At 40.9% G+C, this 21,899-nt stretch overlaps 1 protein-coding gene across 2 annotated transcripts in view; it reads right to left on the bottom strand.

Annotated features, from left to right (window-relative positions):
• Window positions 1–18,424, bottom strand: part of dlg5a (discs, large homolog 5a (Drosophila)) — a 40,549-nt gene extending 22,125 nt beyond the window's left edge. For both annotated transcript variants that reach the window (XM_031735201.2, XM_031735202.2), the window contains exons 1-7: window positions 17,684–18,424; window positions 5,480–5,548; window positions 4,029–4,203; window positions 3,339–3,482; window positions 2,371–2,554; window positions 664–923; window positions 232–544 (exon numbers count right to left, since the gene is read on the bottom strand). In XM_031735201.2, coding sequence (XP_031591061.2) covers window positions 232–544; window positions 664–923; window positions 2,371–2,554; window positions 3,339–3,482; window positions 4,029–4,203; window positions 5,480–5,548; window positions 17,684–17,987 — 1,449 coding nt within the window. In that variant the 5' untranslated portion in view covers window positions 17,988–18,424. The remainder of the gene's footprint in view (window positions 1–231; window positions 545–663; window positions 924–2,370; window positions 2,555–3,338; window positions 3,483–4,028; window positions 4,204–5,479; window positions 5,549–17,683) is intronic.
• Between the last annotated feature and the right edge of the window lie 3,475 nt (window positions 18,425–21,899).

The raw sequence follows: 21,899 nt of genomic DNA, 5'->3' as shown, positions 1-21,899 counted from the left end.
GAAACCAGTTGCATTTTGTTAGCCTTGGAAGCAGCTTGGCTTAATGTTTCCCCCATTCCAGGCTTTAAGCTACACTAGATGGTTGCTGGCTTCAGCTTTACCATGACAGAGGTATCAGTCTTCTCATCCAATGCTCCTTTCTTAGAAAATAAATATAAAAGAATAAAAAAAATAAAAGACATATACACCTGACCATATGCTGTTGCTTTAACGTGTTTTAAAGCACGATACCTGTCTGAGAGCCTCCAACTCTTCACTGGCCACCACCCTCTCTGATGAAGTGTTTTTCAGTCGAGCCTCAGCTGCCTCCAGTTCAGTTTGCAACTTGTCCACCTCCTTGATCACCTGGTCCCTCTCGCTCATGATGAGGCGATATTCGTTAAACACAGAGTCCCTCTCCTCCTTGTACTTCTCGCAGTCCTTGGCCGACTTCAGCTGCAAGTTCTTGTAGCGCGTCACCTCTGACTGCAGCCGCTCCATCTCTCTCTGCAGTTCCTTGTTCTGAGCTGAGGACTTGTTCAGCTCCTGCTGCACTGAATCAAACCTGGGAGAGGGAAGAAATGCATGTAGTCTGAGTACAGCACTAACCCTACTTTGACTCAAACAGACAATTTAGTTTTAACCCTTTTGTGTGTTTTTTGTGTCACGTAATGATGCTTTCACCTCCTCATTGAGGTAGAGTACTGCTGCTGGTAGTGCATAGCTGAGTCTCGCTGTTTGAGCAACGCATCCATCTGCTTCTGCAGCCTCCGGTTCTCCTCCTCTGCTTGCTCCAGGCGGCTCAGGTCTGTGTTGTGGTTAGCTACCTTCTCACTGTAACGCTTGCTCAGGGCATCATACTCCTTCTTTACAGCCTCCAACTTCTCCATAGCAGTATCGTACAGCTTATTTAATACCTCTGATGAGCCCTTCTCGCTCATTACCTGGTAACAAAAAAATGCATACAAAGCAATTAGCATTGGTCAAAATGTTAATACCACAAACCTGTATGTACTTGTTGTGCCCCACCTTAGCAGCAGATGGCATTAATGTGCGGACAGGAGTGTAAGTGCAAAATAATCTGTGCACACTTAAAAAAAAAAAAACAAACAAACAAAAAAACAGATTTTATAAGGGCAAGTTTATTTCTAGGACTGCAGTTACTTACTTAATTAAAGACAAATGACTGGCCAGCACAGTTAACTGTTTTAAGCACAGTGTGCCCTTCAGACTGCACTACTTATTCTCTTTCATTTCTGCAGGTCTTGCTGATATAGTCTTCCAGATTCCCAGAAGAGCTTCTGTGACCCGAAGGCTGTATTGACCTCTGTAAAAGCACACGCTGCAAATGCACCGATGTGATCGTTACGTTGTTTGGGTCAGAGTGCCCTTTGCCCAAGCCAAGCCCTTTTCTTCTGTGTGTGCCCTTTTCAGAAATGCTCTGTGTGCATTTCCCTCTGCTTGGCTGCTCTGTGCTTGCAACTACTGCAGTGTCCCCATGGGTACTGTGTAAGACACTACTTCACAATAGTACAATATGGATCACTGTCCCCTTGTGCTCTTGGAAGAAAGTATACAGTACATAAAACACAAGAGGAAATACTGTCTGACATCCCAAAATATATGAGGTGCGATCAAAAAGATAAAAAATAAAAATCTGTGGCTGCCCCTGAGAAATGCAAGAACTGAATCCTGTTTAAATCTGATCACTATCAACTTTGATATAGTCTCCTCGCTAAGCAAGAACTTCCTGGGAAATCATGTTTTCCCAGCACATCTAACACCATCTCCAATGTGCACGTTCTCTTATACACAGTTTTATTTAGGAAAAGAAAAAAAGATACAGAGTCATGTGTGGTCAGTAGAGTTGGGGGAGAATGATTATAGTGTTGGTGCAGGAAAAAGACTGTACATTAACACATTATGAGCACAGACAGCTCATGTAATTTAGCACAAACGTTTGTCATTAAATGCCTCAGGATGTTACGGTAGAACGCTGTGTGTGTGCTGACCCTTGGTGACTAATTCACTGCGTACAATCCTGTGAGTGTCAACAACAGCACCAAGCACGGGTTTGGTCACACTGTGGCCTTTACGTCTGTGCTCTTGCACTTGAGTTTCTGTTTATAGCAGCACACCCAAATCCCACAACCAATGACTGTCCTTTAGGAAAGCTACCGCTCACACCTTGCAGCACGAGCATGAGCACACCAGCCTCACATGCTTTCAGAAAGATTACAAATATGTGGTGCCTTAGCACAGGAACAAATATTTAGATGAAAAATCAGTTTGGTTTTACATATATGCAGGCCCCACCATCTGTGCCACGTCACTCAATCTCTAATATAACATCTGGACAGCAACAGCAGTGCATCTGTGACCGCGTTATACCTGCTGTTGCTGCAGCCGAAGGTCCGCCAACTCTTTCTGGTCTTGACTGTGCAGTCGTTTGAGCTCCTCACAGTTCTGTTTTAGGTGGTTGTGCTCCCGGACAAGTTGGGCATTGTCCCTCCTGAGTGTTTCCATCTCCTCCTTCAGCTGTGCCTGGTCACCTAAGACACGGCTGTGCAGCATGCTGGAAAGAGGAAGCGTGAACATACATGCACATAAAAGCAGACACAATGAGTGGACGAGCAAACATACAGAGCAGAAGGCAAACTTTGATTAGATTAGGTAAGAGGATATGCAAGTACATGCAATATGTAAAACTAAAATATTATTTATTCTACATTATCTAAAATTTGTAACCAAAGTTTAAACTGATTGAGAATAAAATTAATAAAAAAAATATTTACTCAGAGTAGAAGTTGCGAATGTATTGTTAAATCGTATTAGGTAAAAGCACACAATCATTAATGATATTAATTTACTTGCTTAGTAATCTAGGTGTGTGGAAAATATAAAAATATTGAAACACATGTTCTGCCTCTGTGCTCCAGAAAGCTATGAGGCTGAAAGACTCAATCATATAAATGGCTCTATTTTCCAAGCTTTTAAAACCATGCATGTTTTTATTTTGTAGTGCCAGTTCCCTTTAAACGTGAAAGCCGACTGTAGCTCCGAGGGATGTTCTTTCAGTCGGGTTAACTACAACACCATGCAAGTGTTTGTTACAGCTGCAGTAAAACAACGCAATAAAACTTGATTATTTCAATGCTGAAAAGCCGCAGATTGCAGAATCTCATCCCAAGCTTGTTTATGTTTTCATTTTAACAACGGTTCTCAACACACAATTACCACCGACACCAAATGGAAATCTAAGCAACTGATAAGCACAACCAACATAACAGAGATACATATGACAACAGAGTCCTTCATCAACAACAAGAAAGACAAAACAAGTTGCAAGGAAGACTTACTGGTAGAAGTCGGCCTCCTTCACAGCTTCCTCGCACCTCTTGAGTGTTTTAGTATGCTGGTTCTTCAGAGACTGCAGATCTGCCATGGCCCCAATGCACTGACTTTTTAGACGCTCATAGTCATGACTGGCTTTGGAATTTGGCCTTAAGAAGAAAGGCACCAAGGAACCAAAATTTTATTACACAAGCCTTGAATGATAGCGTGCCCAAACACATCGCAGATAAAAGAGCTGACCTTCTCTTTGTACAAAAATGCATAGTACTGGCATGTTTAATCCTAATAACAACACTTTAAAACTATGCGTGCATATAGGCATTTTAGCCTTGGTATCATGTGTTGCAAAGGAAACATCTTGTTTCTAGAGCACATTAAACTTTATTAAGCCGTCAGTGTCAATGTGCTCTCTCTGCAAGGCAAGGTCAACATTTTCCCAGACAGGTGAAAATTATTAAACATGGCAGCCAGCACTGAAGACAGCCAAGAGAGAGTAAACAATACCAGTGGAGCTCTGCTGATTCAAAGAGCAATGAATCCCAGATTTGATGAAAAGGGAGGCATGAATAACAACACTTTTATAGTCATGAGCCAAATTAAAAAGTGTTACCAGGAGGTAACAAGAAACAGTGACAACAACGACAACAACAACAACAACAACAACAGCAACTTGGCAAACAGGCCAAGATTTGCACCTGCAGTCGTCGAAGGTGGTCCCAGGCGATGCCAACGCCAGACGCTTACGAAGCTCATCCCGCTCCCTGGTCACCTGGCGGAGCTGCAACAAGATGGTGTCCAGGTTGTCACTGGAATGCCGGTTGTCATTGATAGCTGGGGGTGGGGAGGATGCTTCACCATTAACAGGCGAACCTGGAACAGTAAACACATTACTGAGAAGCCTGTGACCATTTATCACACACTGGATTGTTTTATCTCGTAAATTTTTTACCATTAAGAAGTTGCCTAGAGGATTTTATTTATTTTCAGCCCCGAAAAGAGTCTTTAGCGAGAGACAAAGCACGAAGGAGTAGGATTGTGAAAATGATTCCTTTCTAGTTTTGTTCATTTCTTCAGGTATAATAGATTTTTTTATGATCAAATTAAGAAAATGTACAGATTTCTGTCAAATAAAGACACACAGACATCATTTCCTGCAAGATCACAGATCGTGTTTACACACAGTGTCACCCTCAATGGTTAATTCCAACCCAGGAAAGAAACAGACATACAACTGTCCAGACGTCACTGAATGCATTCCCTTTTCTGTGCCTCAAAAGAACATCAAATTTAAACATTATGACCCATCCAGAATGGATACTTGGTCAGAGTGTGCTCCCAACTTTAGAATTAGGAAGCAAAAGTCCCATCCAGCTGTGAGGGCAGCACCTGGTTGTTTTGAAATCCCTTTATAATATGCCAGGGGTTTTTCCTGAGACGCTTTGCAATAAAAGTTGGTGGAAATTACATTCGATTTAAAAGACTACACCTTTTGTAATGTCAGCTGTAAAAAAAAAGGGAAAAAAATGAAAGGTTTGTGCTGTATCTCTGGTATTTTCTTAACAAGGTCCCCAGAGATTTATCTTTAATCAAATTAAGCCACATGTCTACATGAATGCCTGCAATACAAATCCACTGAAATCTTGTTTTTATAATTCTTGTTATATTGAAAAACATGTTCTTATATTTCAGATTTTTTTTTTCTTTTCTTTTAAACTGAGTATCACTGACACAGTGCCACATAGATCGAGTCTCATAAATCATGTATACACCAACAGAAGTCACGTTCTGTGTTGTTTTCCTTGAACATAATCCCCAGATTTCCTGCCCTGGTTCATGTTTCATCTTTGAGTCATTTTTTTTGGACCTTTTGGAGGTTTATGTAACACAGCTGAGTCATTTGGACCTTTGTCAAGCCTAGAGAAAGGAAAACATGGCTTAAGGAACGGGAGATGTGTGGCAAGTGCCCCAATGGTGGGTTTAAAGGAGAAATAAACCGGCTAGATCCTGCACTGTAACGCCACAGGAATTACGCCAATATCAGTGTAAACAGCTTCCCAACAGTGCACTGTGGGCATCATACAGAACCAGTGTGACCTGACATGACAAATAACTTCTTAAAAAAGGCTTCTTGGGTCGTCATACATACCAACACTGCTGAGGGAACTGCTGCTTTCTGAGTCGGAGGGCATTGTGGAGAGAACGCTGTACGTGGAACCTGCCAAGAGAAGCGATGCGGTCAGACTTACAGCACCGACAGAATGATGAACCACTTACACACGAGCCTGAATTAATTGCCAGTAAAATGCCAAATGAAATGAATATTACACAGCCAGCTTCATATTCCCTGCACAGCTGTATTATAAATGCGGTACTGGGTTTATACTTGGAATAATAACTTCAACTCTCCTCCTTAGCAGCTCTATATTATCACTCCAGACCCCTGTCGTCATTAAACCTCCCTTCCCTCACTGTGCACTCTGCCTTGCTTTGATGTATAGTCCCTGTATGTTTCTGCTACACAGGCAGAATGTCACGGCTGAAATGGGATTTTCTCTTTTTATGTCAAGCACATAGAGAGAGTAAGAGAGAGAGAAAGAGAGCAGCAGAGAGAAAATGATTCTCTATCTGAATAGCTATGCACACCGTTAAGCTAGGGGATATTTGACACAGGCTACCACAATCCATAGGAAAGACTCTACAGATCCCCATTATAATGCAAAGTCCCTGCTCCAAAGGGTAACATAAACATGGCTGACAACACAAACTGCATTTTCTTAAAAAACACATCTTTGACTTATTGCAAAATGCATCATCCATCATCCTCTACAGCTTTCTTAGATTCACCAACTAGTCACTTTTCTACTAAGTTCTTACTTTCCAAATGCTGGACTGTTATCTTCAGCAAAAAGACTCGATCGTTGTGTGTAACAGTCATCTTGCAAATATCATACTGAGTAAACAGTTGCACTAGTATAAACATTCAGACTTATATAATTTTGTATTACTAGTATTTGTGATGAATTGCACAATCTCTAACCTGATATGTAAAATAGATGCTGATGTAGTTAGGGACTGAAGTGTGTTTTTTTAATACAATATTGATATACAGCAAAATACTCGTATTAGAGAAACTGGAACCAAGGATAATGTTTTGCATTTTCACATGTCTACAACACTAAAATTGTCCTGTCTGCACTGTTAAAGTGGGGGGAAAAATGACGCTGCATTAGAGAAAAAAAAAAAAAAAAAAAAGCACAATGAAACTGAGATAATACTAATCTGATGTGATAAATGAAAGCCAAACAGAGGGTTTAGGAGAACAAGGGATTGGTAGCTGTCAGCAGCAAGCAATTGACGCCAATAGTTCTAGACCTCCATCTCTGTCCTTGCTTCCCCACTGGGTTTAGCTACAGCTCTGGCTCCAGCCCTCAATGTGTGACAAGGCCAAGCCTAATTAACTATGAGCTCTGTGCGACTGAGCCACTCCATCTTAGGCCCCGCAGACAGAGGAGGGAGGGAGGGGTGCAAAAGAAGAAACATGAAGAAGGCATGGAACAGAGCAGAACAGATAAAAGGAGATAGCCTAACTAAAGTCGCACAGGCGATAAGGAGGGAGAGAAGTAAGGGGAGAGACTGTGAAAATAGAGAGAAGCAGGGCGGAAAGGCTTTTAATCTGTTCTGACGTTCCCTGATGCTCAACACTTTTACTCTGCGAAGTGCTCGGAGCACACGGCTTTGATTTCATATTGTTCCATCAGACACAATGAGCACCACTGTGGGGTTGCACAGCATTAATTCTCTACAACCCAGCTATGCAAAAGGCTCATGTGCATTTCCGAAGAGGCAACTAAAAGCAACCAAAAGCAACTACTGACTTCTTGAACCCAGTATGTCAATGGGAGGTAATGTCAGCTCTAAACCTTGAAAAAATACAAATAAAATACTGAACGGAACAAAACCCTCAATTTGTGCTGTTTTTGGCACAAAAAAAGATCTTAAAAATCTAGCTTCTTGGGGCAATCTAAATAAGTAGTTAGGATACATACAGCACAGGTAAAAATTCCCCTTTGCACTCGACTCCCTGGTTCGACTCCCAGCCTGTCAGACCATAGCTGCAGGTGATTTATCTGCCCTTTTTCTAAATAACATCTAAACCAAGGAAAAGAAGAAAAAATATCAACATAAAATTCTTTAATTGTGTGTGTGTATATATATATATATATATATATATATATATATATATATATATATATATATATATATATAGGGCTGCCCAAACGATTATTTTGATAGTCGACTAGTCACCGATTATTTTTGCGATTAGTCGACTAATCAGATCATGCATCCATTGGACGTAAAACGACAGCTTATTGCACCAGCATGCATCTGCTCTTATATAACTATCATTAGCTTACAGCTTTAAGTGTTTAAGGTATGTGCTAACTAAAAATAAAGACAAGATGGTAGTTTATTAAATTTTAATGAAATTTGCAGATTGTTTCGGTGAAGTTTAATAAACTCCTTGCTGTCTAAAATATAACGGGACACCGGAGTATATTCTCGAGCATCTCACACTTGTGATAATCAGTTGTCTGCTTGACGTTTATTCAGCTGTGTAAAACTATAACTTTAATCTCAGCCAAATCGATTTACTCAGGAACAAATAAATATAAAAAAAAAAAAAAAAGCCAAACAATAACATTTTTAAGTTATCTAAGTGACTCATATATGTTTAACCTGAGTAGCTTAAAGACGGCGGTGGGTTTGAAAACGATTTGCCAGGAGTCCGGTGTTCTCACCGGCTCTAGTGAGTTTTGCCCCGGCTAGCTATCGAGCTAGCGGGTAACAGACGCCCTCGAAAACGTCGGAGCGCTTTTGAAAATATGTGGTGTCTTGATAAACTGAGCAGATATTTGAGGTTTACACAGCTACATTCTCGCCTGAAAATATGTTACACGTTTATTTTGTGACCCAGAAAGAATAATGAGAGTAATATTAAAACTAACTAGCTGCCGCCATTGTTGGAAACTGAGCAGGGCTGCGCTATGAATTCAGGGACAGAGCTACTTCTTCTTCTTGGGTTTAACAGCAGCTGGCATCCTTGTACATGCAGTGCTGCCATCTTCTGTTTCAGTCCGTTATTACACTCTTAAATCCTACTACTTATTCCCGCGTCATTTGTGATCTTCAAACGACGCGTCGACTATTAAATTAGTCGTCGACGATTTTGATAGTCGACGTAATCGTGACTAGTCGACTAATCGTGGCAGCCCTAATATATATATATATATATATATATATATATATATATATATATATATATATATATATATATATATATATATATACATATATATATACATATACATATACATATATATATATATACATATATATATATATATATATATATATATATATATATATATATATATATATATATATATATATATATATACACATATACATATATATACACACACACACAAAAAAATCAGTTAACTCCATAAGCACCCCAACAACTGTACACCTGATTGACATGAGCCAGCCGTTGATCTGAGGGTCAACAGCACTGGAGTTTTCCTGTAGCTTTTAGACACTGATACCAATTAGCACCAGCCACAACGAGTGAGGCTAATCATTTGTAAGCATGTTCACTGCATCAATAAAACATCCATCCATCCATTCGCTTCCGCTTATCCTTTCCAGGGTCACGGGGGGCGCTGGAGCCTATCCCAGCTGTCATAGGGCGAGAGGCGGGGTACACCCTGGACAGGTCGCCAGTCTGTCGCAGGGCCAACACACAAGGACAGACAACCATTCACACTCACATTCACTCACACATTCACACCTAGTGACAATTGGGATTGTCCAATTAACCTATCCCCTCAAGCTGCATGTCTTTGGACGGTGGGAGGAAGCCCGAGTACCCGGAGGGAACCCACGCAAACACGGGGAGAACATGCAAACTCCACACAGAAAGACCCCGGCCTGATGGGGGAATTGAACTCAGGACCTTCTTGCTGTGCGGCAACAGTGCTAACCACCGTGCCACCGTGCTGCCTATCAATAAAACAGACATCCATTAAGGCGGGATAGATCTGATGCTCTACAGAGGTAGAATCCGATTGCGTCTGCCAATAGGAGGCACACAGGACAGATGAGACCTGAAAGATTGCTTTCAGCCTCATAAATAGAAACATGACAGGTTTTATCAGGAGATATTATACACAGGGGTGCACAGGCTGAAATTCTTGACGATTACTAATACTGATATTTAATATAATATTTCAGGCAATGCCAGTATACATTGACTCCACACAAATTCAAAACTGAAGCAATATACCGATATGCCACCGATGGTCTACAGGGTAAACAAATGCCAACAAAAGAGCTGCATTCTGAGGTGAGAATAAAATCCAGTAGAATACCTGACGCAATGGCAACAAAAGACTGTCACAGTCACCTAAATAGGTTAGGAGAATACATGCCATTCCTAAGGGGCTCCGCTTCCCCCACTTGCCCATCTGCTTCCCTTTAAAAATCAAAAAATGAAAGAAAAAAAAATTGGGATAGCTACCAAAAGTTGCTTCAAACAACGAGATTATGTTCTCCAGGACATAAAAGAAGATGGCATATGTTGCCATAGTGAAACTGGATGAGAGGAATAGTCAAAGAGGACAGCATGAGAGTTGGGAGGCTGTTTGAGGAGAGCCTTAATCAAAGAAAGATACAAACTCTGCCTTCTACAGTGGCTGAGACTAAATTATTCATCAATTCCAGAAAATTCTGACAATGAGACCGTTTCCCCCTAAAGTAAAGACACACATGATTATCAGTGAGATGGGATCCTTGCTGCTGCCGCTTCAAACCCCCTTATTTTTTTTAGAGCACATAGACAAGCCTTGTTGCTTCTGATTTAAAGCAAGCAAGGCAACTGTGATATTTCAAAGCCCTCTACAGACAAACATTTTGGGGCCACTTGGTAGAGCAGCAGCATTAGCATTCCAAAAATAATACAGTGCGCTTTTCTTTATTAGCCACTGTCAGCTCTTCTCACTGTCAGTGAGCAACAATGATTAAAACAAAGTTGAGGCTAGCAGAGTCTGTGCCCTTTCTCCTTCACTATCCTTAGCTTTACAGCCATTTAACCACAGAAGCACAAACAATAGCAACACTAATAACACGGTTGACAACAACCCACTCATTTTACAGTGTGCTTAACTGAGGCTGAAGGATGTGTCAGCATTAAGCCAGAGAGCAGAAAGAATGATTTATGCTGGGTAAGCTAGACCTCCGAATGCTGGCCATGTCTCCGCACACAATAAGGAGAAATGTTGTTTAAATTAGCAGTGTACAACCCCCCCATTATATCATGATACTGGTTTGAATTCCTCCACTCAAGTTGCGCACAGCGAGCTAACACGGATATACACACGCTTATGTCCAGACCTCACTGTCCCTACTCAGGGAGCTTCAGAAAGTAGTGTGCCAAACTTCTGGTGAGGCACTGACACCACATGGAAAATTCTGGGAGCCAGCTCAGCCTTACTACTGAGGTAAAGGATCGATCGTCTGATTTCAAAAGTGTACAATGAGCGTAAACACAAATCTGTCTAACATGACGATGTCATGAGCAAGGATTACTCCACTGCACGCCCACCCACCTTTTTCCACTCAGACTTGAGTCTGCCCTCTAGCATGAGTCAAAACAAAATCTGTTTTACCACCAAGCAAATGGCAAGATCGTCCAAATGCAACCTTATAGTAATCATGGATCCTTGCAAACAGTTTGAAACATTACCCCCCCCCCCCAAAAAAAACACTAGTGCCATCCATCCCAGCCTATTATGAGCAAACCATAATGTGGCTTCTTTATGCAAAGAACCCTTGCTCAGCATAAATGAGGCATCATTTGTTTTAGATCAGCTTACTCGTGCCAAGGGTTGGGTTAAAAAGAAAAAAGGTGCAAGAAAGAGCCCAATACAGGTTTTTGAGAGGAATGCCGCCACTGATCTAAGGCAATAAATTTCTGTACATACACACAGCCCGATGTCCCACATTGTTTTGTAACTAGCTCCATTTGCAAACTAGCAGGTAACTTATATTGGGAAGACATCAGTAATCCTGCTCTGCTATGAGGCATATTCTGCAAAGTCAGTTTGAATGTAGTGTGAGCTGTCCTCACAGCAAAAGATAATGAATTTTCTATTGCTCATGGTTGTTAACGTTTTGAATTGTAGGAAAATTAGCATAGCACTTGGTCCCAGAGGTACAATTATAAACATCCTCGTTTCTACTTGCTATGAAGCTGTGATTAATAAAAACACAACAGATGAGCTTGCCATTGAGTTAAAAGAGGCTACAGACACTGCTGTTGTCTTGATTTTACCCCAAAATATGGAGAGCAGCATCAGTAAAAGTACTGTGAATATCAGTATCCGTCCAAACCATACCTCCCTCTACCAGTTACATGCCCCAGCAGGTGAAAAAGCCAAAACACTGCCAAAAAGCCAGTTTGCATGGAAAAACCCCACTGCTGTAATTTCAGCAACCTTTGTGATGTTCCCTTCGCGTTTAATCACAGGGCAGCACATGTTGATTCACAAACCATTTTCATTTTGTGTTGAGGTAACTCTGTGATTAAGCCAAACTACCATTTCTTAAAAGGTCAACAAGAGAAAGGAGAAGAAAAGAACATATAATCATTTTTCAGACCTGCAGATGTGGTAGGTAGGTAGGACTTTAACAATTCTGGGCAGGAAAAGCAAATATTCTGCATTGCAGTTCGCTGTGTGAAGCAATTCTGCTAAAGCTTGGTGAGGTATCTAAATAATAAAAGAAAACACCCCACTCCCCCCGAATAATCTATGTAGCTGCTATAAAGTCTTTGGTGATATAAGTGTTTTCTCAAGTTTTCCTTACATGTCCAGAGCCCTAATACAGTGGAATTATTAACAAGTACAAACCAATCCTCAAACTTTCTGTCGCCTTCGTTCTTCTGATATTAAAAGCATATGAACTGATTTAAAAGTAAAATAACAAATCACCAACTAGCCACGTCTATGCATAATACTTTAGTCTTATATAATCTTCAATAAGAGGCAGAACCACAAGCAATAATGATTACTATCATGATTATTATAGGTTAGGTTTGACCCAAGATCACATGACAAAAGAAAGAGACAATACAAGCTGACGGAGAGAAAGATAAGACGCCATAATAGAAACCGAGTAGGCGGAAGAAAAATATAAACAGAGAGAAAATACAGCACAACAAAGACAGAATAGAGGTAAGGATGGTTAAACAAAGAGAAGCTATCATTTCCATGACTTCACGATGCTGGTAAACATTTATATTCTGGCATTTCCTCCACTTTGTGGGGTAATTAGGAAGTGAAGAAACATGTGTAAAATGGTAATGTAGTTCTGTTCCACTATACTGCCTCCTGGCTGTTGATCTCGCATTCAGAGTGTCAATAAGCCCACCATTAGATATTAATGCTAGTAAAAGTGGGAAAAAAAAACCTACAAATTTTACCCTGTTGAAACCAATAGAATTAATTTGGAACAACACCACCAGTGACCCAAAGGAAGTGGTGAGGTCAGACTCATTACTGTGCATCTCTGGCTTTGATTAGATGGATTTATTGAGTTAATACTGACAAGAAACCCTATACCATTAAAACTGGTAATTACAACTCAACTAAGGCCCTGAAACTAATGATTTCATTATTTTCTGTTGAATGACTAGATGATTAATTGGCCAAATGTTCCAACACTAATGTCAGTGGCACACTATTAATGTCCTTAAAAGTACGAGGCAGCCTGTCTTGATGGTTATACAGATATACAGCAATTTAAAATCTTCATCATATTCAAAATTTAAAAAAAAAAAAAAAAAAAAGTGTTTCACAACAGCTGATTATCACATCTAATTAGCAGTTAAGCCTCGATTATGCTGTGTAACATGTTCCAAAGTAACTTGTTACTGTGATCACATGACATTTTTCAGTTACACCGTAACAATTTACTGCAACAACTTTGGTAATAACAAAACAGTTACAATTATGTTGTTACTGTGTGACTTGCGTTACTGAGGCTCTTCAGTTATCTGCATCACGAGCAGATAGAAAAAAAAAAAAGATGCCTTTTTCTTCCTGCACATTTACAATCTGCTGACATTAGTTTTTGTGCAAGGAGGAGAATAGACCCTTTTATTTTTACTGCGTGAAAAGATAAGAGTATAACAATAAGATAAGAGTGTCCAGAACAGAAACAGGCTGCTAGCACAACATCGTCTCTTTGCAAGCATCTGCACAGATAGCATGCGAACGCAAAGCTAGCGAAGAACCCCGAGTGATGTTAAAGTTGTTAAAGTTAACTGTATGTCAACCCCAAACCAGCAGCTAGAGCCTGATCTTCAGCAGGTAAAAAAGGCAGCGATGGGCAGTCAGGCTTGTAGTAATTTGGCCCCCATTTAATGTCACTTTAGCCTTTGGGTTTTTTTGTCAGTTTTGTGTTCCTACCGAAACATTAAATTAAAGATGTGGATGTCGATGTGCTGGGCTGTAGCCCAAGGTTTCTATTGTTAGCTGCATTTATGTGATGATGCATATCAGGTCATGTTAAAAAAGTAATGCAATGAGTAGTGTAACAAACCATCTCCATTAAGAAAAGTACAACATTACTTTCTAGAAAAGTATCAACCCAAGACCTGATGGCCAAGTAGCTGTTCCTGTTATGCTTCTTTGAAATCCACTTGAAGCCCACTGCCTGGGGCACATGCGTACTTGTTGCATTGTAATGGAGATTCTCTGCAGACAAGTCCACACAGTCACAAAAAACAGGCAGGCACACAGACTTTCGCATGGACTGATGCCGAAAATTATGTCACTCAGACCCTAGCGGACTTAGACGAGCACAAATAATCTAGGCTTTAGGTATGTTAATGACATCCAAGGAAGTGCAGTGACAAGATGAAAGTCATCTACGTAAGCAGTTCTAATATTTTGGATACAAGTTAAATTCCGACTGACGTAGTCTGACACGGTGAACAGAGGACAGAAAGCTGCAATTGGCCCATTCTGCACCACCACATTCTGAGTAAACGCTGCACTTATAAATATGCATGCCTGCACTCATAAAATATATGTGGGACCTGCTCAAATATCAATCACACTAAGCAGAAACTAAAAGGAGCTGAACTGATGGCCTTCTCTGCGCAACTAGAACACAACAGACTGAAGCACACCGGTTGGTGAAGGAAAGGAGAGTGCGGTGACAAGGTAAGTGGCGGTGTGCGTCATAGAGTGACAGACACTGACAGAGACTGACGGAGAAAGTGAGGTCAGGTCCAGAACATGGGAGATATTTAAGGCCAGTTGCCATGACATGAGAGTTGGGGTCATAACTCACTCTGTCTGTCCACCGTGTTTTATGGAGTAGGACAGAAACTCCCCCTCCAATAACACAAAAACACTGGCCTATGTCCTAGGCTGCTGTACACAGAACAAGCTGCTGACTGGGCACTTTGAGCCTGCTCAACTTCTCAACAAAAGGTCTGTTGTCTCCCGCTCTCTTACTCCCTCTTTCTATCACCCTCCTCTGTCTTTCTGACGCGTCCTTTTATTTAAGTGTGCAGAGAAATGAAACCACTCAGTGGGGGAAAGAAATATAATGGGTCATAGAAAGAGAAAGTTAAAGGAAATAGATTGTGACTCAGAAAAAGACAAAGGAACAAAAACCAAAACCACTGATAAAGCAAAGGCAAACAGACAGCAGAAGAAGATTGTGGATGTTGCATCCTGTCAGGAGATTTGTGTTACCCTCCTCTCGCAGTGTGTTTAAATCACTGTCAGACTCTTAAATCTGAAAAGAGTGGGGGTGTGCAGGTACATCTTTTCTACTACACTTTTCTTTCATCTTTTCTACTACACTTTTCTTTAGGTACGTCACTGTTGGTATAATGCAAACTAAGGCACAAAAAAACCCCCCAAAAAAACCCAGCATGATTGTTGCCATTGCATGAATTTATGAAATTCATTCAGTTTCATTTAAAAGCCAAAAAAAAGTGACCAAAACATAAAGAAAGAAAGAAAGTGATGCTCAATATTCTAAGGGAATCTTTGCCGTTTAATGAGAGGTAGAAATGTTGTCAAAAATCAGGAAGCCAGACTTGGTCCCCCCAGCATACAGATGCGCAAAAACAGGCTAAATAATGAATGTGTTTGCATGTTCTTTACAGCAAATGTGCTGCAGTTTCCCAATGAAATACTTATAATTTACAGAGCCCGAGCTTTAAACAATACAGTACTTATGCGTGCATCTGTATGTTTTTCCTTTGGGCTGAGGATGCTTCTTTGGATGATTTCATGTGTGTGCGTGTATAGAGGCTCAGCTGGCACAGGAGGCACATCTGAGAACAAAAGCAGGCAGGCAGCCTGAGAGGAGGACAAGTTGAGAGCAGGTTGCTATCAGCAAGACTCATCACACTCATATTCCCTCTTTTCACACACCCTGCGTTGTTCACAGATACACCGCAGCTTTGAGGATTTCATCCATATGTGCTTTTTCTACCAGATTCTTTGCCTGAAGGTGCTCTGTGAGCAGCTTGTCTTCAGTCTCTTGCAAGTATGGTTAAAACATGGTAATCGCATCATCCGAATTACTATATTAAAAGATAATAAACAGCACATTAAAGAGAAGCACAACACTTGAGTCAAAGCAGAGGGAGTCAAAAGCGTGACAGCTAATAAAGAGGACTGTAGAAGTACGATAAAGCGCGTCTCACAGAGAGAATTTACACCAGAGAGAGGAGAGCAGGCCCTAATCCTTTGTTGAATAACCACAGGCTGACAAGCCAGACTCACCATTTGTGCTCGCACTCTCCTAATACAGTCAGGTCAGCTCTGAGGCCCGGTGTTATGATCTATAAAGGTGAGCGAGTGAAGAAAAACCCAAATCCAGATTGCCAAGTACTGCAACAGCAAACAGACCAGACCAGACTCTCAGCTGCTCAAAGAAACACAGTGAATGTGTTTCTTAGCATGTCAGCAGGTGTGTTATTCTGCAGCAGCAACAGTCAATACAAGGAAGTAATAAAGCTTAAGGAAACATTAGTGATCCAGTCAGCAGAGCAGCAAGACCAAATCAGCATTACCTGCTAAGATCTACTTGCTGGTAGTAAAGTGAGGCGTGCTACAACTTGGCAGCCGTAAACTACGGACACAGCTGTAGCTGTTTCACACAGGGTGGCTTCAAAATTATATGCAACATCGCCTGCAATGCTGTTTTAATGTGAAATGTATCAAAAGCCAAGCATGGCGCTGCATCTCTTCCCCAGATTTGGATCTCAAGGCTCATCCTGCATTCAGGCCCTCAGGGCATGACACTGTTTGTAAGCCACTGGCTTCAGTCATTCAAAGTAAAACAGGCAAAACTAGATGAGGCTTTTACACTTGGTTGCCCTTTGTCTCCGTGCAACAACAACCCACACCACTGAAGTGGAGGGCACTTGCTGTGAGGACAGAGGCCAAATGAAATGAATGCAATGAATGAACTCTGATTAAAATGCAGCATTAATGCACAACTGGAGAAAAAAAAAATCAGTCCTTGTTAGAATAAAAGTGTGGTTTACTCCCCAAAAAGAGGAGTGTGGCCTGATGCAGACCGATCCATTTAGGCATGGGCAGGCTGCATGCACACATCACTACAAGGTACAGACCAACATGTGAGTGGTACACCCGTTGTCATGGAAACAACTCGGATTAATCTAATGTACCACAGCCATCGCATGCCACTAACAACACATGAGAATTTGTGGTGGTTATTAGGCGATCTGACTTTCTTTAAACAGAACACTGATATCAATACTTAAAATATTCAGAAGCTATAGCCACTCAAGCTAATTCTACACTATTGCACTGATTTTTATTGGACTGTATAGTAGAGACTCGGAGAGGGCATAATGGCTGTGAGCAATGACAAAAGTCCTTGGTCGTACTAGTCCTTGCTTGTGCATTATATCTCCAGCCTGCAGTTTAAAGATCAAGGCCAGTGCTTTATATTCTGCACATTTAACAGCACAAAAATTTGCACATTGCCATTAGTTCTTCTTACAAATTTCACAGCATGCATAAAGGAGCACTGCTGCAACCCCCCTCTGCAACCTCTTCCCGTGCACCTTTCTCATGGCAAAGCAAGCTTCCAGCTCGAGTATTGTGTAGCTATCCACACACACGTTTTCTTCTGAGAGACCACCCAGATTGTCGCTTCTTACAGTAAGTAGTACTCATTTATAGAATCAAGTGAAGACCCGTTCAGGAGAACTGAGAGTCTCAGCTCTTACCGGTGGAGTGGTCCACAGGTCCTCCCCCGTTGTTCCCGAACAGAGCAGCATACAGGTCAGGGTATGCCTTCTCCAGGGCCACACACAGGTCGAGGAAATGGTCGCTCTCCTTGTTCATCAGCATCTTCAAAAGGTGGTCGACTTTCTCGGCGCTGGACGAACAGTTCTGGTCCAGCTCGAACCTGTCGAGTTGACTCAAAGTACCGGAAACTATCAGCAGCTCGATCACACGGTCCGCATCTGTTATGGACTCCAATAAGTTCTGGTGACACTGGTCTAGCAACTCTTTGTGCTTTGGCTCCATTGCTATCCGCTGTAGTTCCGTAGCTTCCCAGCTAACCCCAGACGGCCAAGTGGATGTAATATCCTTCCCGATCAAAAGTACTGAGCGATTATTGAACTTAACTTGTAGCGGCTTGCAGAACTTCGCCGGAGCCACCACGGCATTAGGTTGCACGGGAGAACAATTTTTATAGCATACTGAAAAAGGCACAAGAAGCCATATTTGTTGCCCAAGGCTGTTGACTGCACTAAACAGCGATACATTTTTCCATCTTACCAACGTGTGGCGCTTATCGTCGTTTTTCGCTTCCCTTCAGAGTACGCTTTAACCGAACACATTTTCCTCTTTTTATGTATCATTTCATGCGCCTTTTGCTGACTCAACTGCTGGGAAAACTCACGTAACTCCGCCGCTGCTGCCCAGTTACACTGTATCCTCCGCCATGTCTGAGCAACTCAGCAGCTGCTGCTCGCTGTCAATCAACGGTCCGCTCGGTGACCATATAAGGCAAAATGAGGCGGGGAAGACGCGACGGCACGCCCATTTCTTCAATGGGCGTACACATCATCCCCGTACTACGTCGAAAATCCCAGGTGGAAAAAAATCACAACGAACAGAATGAAAATATAGAGATAATATTAAAAATATCGACATGGCGGTAAAGAACCACAAATGGTGCACTTCTACCCAAAGGGGGAAGCAACGTTCTACTTTGTATTCTTAGTTAGTATATATTTATATATTCCTATTTTGAGTATTTATATTATTAATATTCATATAGAGATTTATTTGTTATATCTACAGTAAATGCCATATATTCTATTTCTGTACCACGGATTTTTACATCATGACAACAAGACAAATATGTGGAAAAACCTGTGGACCAACTTGCCAATAAGAATAAATAAATTCTGATTCTGATTCTTTAATAAGATTTAATACGATTTTGCTGTTTGAAGCCATTTGTTATACTTTTTACTGCATTAAGTGTAAATTAAACTCTACTAAGTCAGATTTTACTGATGCAGTCTTTATCAACCGGGACAAAACAACAGTGTGTTGCTAATTACATGATAATTAATATTTATTTACGTAATGCAAGGCTTTGTGATGGAGGGTGTTCTTGCTAGTTTTACCTAAAGCATATATCTTTCCTCAGTGTGAATCATCTCCTATGTCACCACAGTGCATGAGATGAATTTGAGAGCTAAAAAAAAGACGTTGCCAAAAATAGGCTGGTTGATAAACCGGGTGATATTAATTCATTATTATAATCTTTGGATTTAACACTGACACAACAAATCAGCAGAGCTTCATAGTAATCCTCACTGACTACATTAGGAATTTTATTTGGGGAAAATGTTAAAGCAGTGATAAAAACATAGGGATTTTTATCTTGCCCTTGCATAATGCTGCTGCTGAAGCCACAGGCTTATGCACCCTGCTTCTAAAACCAAGCTGCACTGCAACCAGTTTTACTCTGCGCACTACATATATGTGCAGGATTAGGCAGAAGAGGGCAAAACGCCATTTGTGAACGTATATGCTGTGACAAATGAAATGTGTATTTGACTAGGCTTTGTGAAATGCAGTGTGATGATGATGGATGCACTCTGCCTCTAGTCTACAGATGAATAAAGACTGCTGGCACAGAGGCAAGCATCTGCGGGCATACCTCTCAGACCGTGACCTTATTCATGCATGCACTGAATCTCATTGTGACATCTCCTCCAAACCCACACCTCCTCCTTTCTGTCTATCTGCCATGCTGGCTCCATAGCTTGTGCAACCATATGCTATCCCTTTAGATGAAAAATTAATTACAATTCATTCATATCAAAGGGAAGCAGGTCCCTAGTGCTGACACAGATTGGACAATTGTGTCTGTACCCTACCTCCGAGGACATCCCATTTAAATAGAGAAGACAGCCTGATCCTTTTTATCTTGGGGGTATGAATGAGTTTATTATTTAGACTACAAGGGTGGTGCTTGTGGCTGTCTGATAATTTACTGAATTTTATTAAACAAATTGTATGTCAGGCAGCTCAGATCACAGCAGATAATAGCTTTATCTTTTATTGAAAAGACTGTCAACAAGTATATCCATCACCGATCCCGGTCAAATTGTCTCAAATGGAGACAACAAATCATTTTCATGGATTTTTTTCTTTTCTTTTTTTTTTTTATTATCAGCTTCGCTGTCTCAGCTGAGAGTAACAAAGCAATTGGTTTATTAGACACTTACTTCTCGCACTAATTTCCTGCATGGATGCATGAGAGTGATAGCATTCCCAAAGCAGTGAATACACAATGCTCATTTAAAGAGGAGGTAGTGAAATGTTAGAAGGGCATGTGTTTGCTACTGTCATTTATAGAGTTTTATGTTTCATAATGTAATTTCATCTTTTCCCCCACAATACCTCAGACACTGTGAGAGGATTCCCAAGTGATTAGATCAGTCATAACAGACAGTAAATTAGGCAATTCGTGGTTTTTAATTAACGGTGAATTACACAGCCTTCAGCTAGATGCCTGCAACAGATGAGAGGCTGATGGTTGTAATGATATCAGAACTGCAATGTTGGCATAGACATGCCAGAAACACTGTTTAAAAAAAAAAACTAATCTAATCACATCTAAATTATCTTTTTAAAACTGATGTAATCGCATTCAGGATTCATTACACTTTTAGCCATTGTAATCTAAACAGCCATCTAAAGCCCTCAAACCTTCTCTGCCTTTTCTAGTCAGTTGTAACATGAGGTGATCAAAAGTGATTCCTCCAGCATGGCTCTTCCCTAAGGGTCCCCCATGCATCTGACAGCCCCAGTCATGGTAGACTCGTTTAATGTGGGCAAGGCAGCTTTATGGATGCCATTAATTCCACAGGCTCCGCCTCCCCCTTCTCACTTCACAGAGTTATTGATTGTAGTGCACTTAACACACACAGACATACACTACTATGGCCAGACAAGCGCATAGCCATGTCTTTACAGTGTTGAACAGCATTTTAAGTGAAGCCAACAGGACTTAATAAGGCATATAGAGCTGCTTCTCCAGCCACACATGCTGGCCTTACACCCCTTCAGGAAAGAAAAAACAGTTATCTGTATTGATTGAGCAAAATACAGTGTGTTTAAGTCTCACACTGCTTTATGGCAGTGATAGTGAGACTTTTAGCTGATACAGTGTGAAAGAACCAGCAGCCTTGTTTGGTGGTTTGTACATGTGTAAACTGTGACCATGATAATTAATTCAGTGCCATGATGTGACTATGATTTTTGCTTGCTGTATTTTTTAGAAGACATCACTGCCCTCTGCTGACAAACCAAGTCTACTACCAAACCCTTACAGCATAGCAGTGGTCCAGCCAAAGGTTTGGTTATTGAGCATCACCACAAAGTTTGAATGGCTGGCAATAAATTTTACTTTTTGACCTAAAATACAGTAACTAGTGAAGTAGTATCATTGACAATAGCAATTTAGTGAAATTCTGAATGTTAAACAAATTGAGCAATTAATATTAAACCCCCCCCCCCCCAAAAACCATCTGAGTAATTTCCGACTTCCAGAGTTGACTTAGGTGATCAAACATGTATGATTTGATTCAAAAAGGTAAGCTTAATTTTTTTTTATTAACAATAAACAAACATTTTCTTGCCTTCATCAACAGCCAAATTACCATCTTTCTGTTTTTTTCAAATGGCTGCGAACAATTTCTCTGTAATGTTATCTGCTGCACTATGTATTAACATTTTTTAGATGTCTGTATTGTGCAAGGGTTTGTCTGCTTGAGGCGACTGATGTTGACTGATGCGACACAAATAAAAATGTAACTAAACTTGGTTTCTTCTCAAAAGCATTACTGCCATATTCATATATTCAGAACGCCTTTTCACCAGAACCCATTTGTGCTTGTGATCCAATAAAGG

Source organism: Oreochromis aureus, linkage group 13 (genome assembly GCF_013358895.1).
Source record: "Oreochromis aureus strain Israel breed Guangdong linkage group 13, ZZ_aureus, whole genome shotgun sequence".
In the NCBI taxonomy this organism is placed as follows: domain Eukaryota; kingdom Metazoa; phylum Chordata; class Actinopteri; order Cichliformes; family Cichlidae; genus Oreochromis; species Oreochromis aureus.
This window is presented reverse-complemented; position numbering and strand designations above follow the sequence as displayed.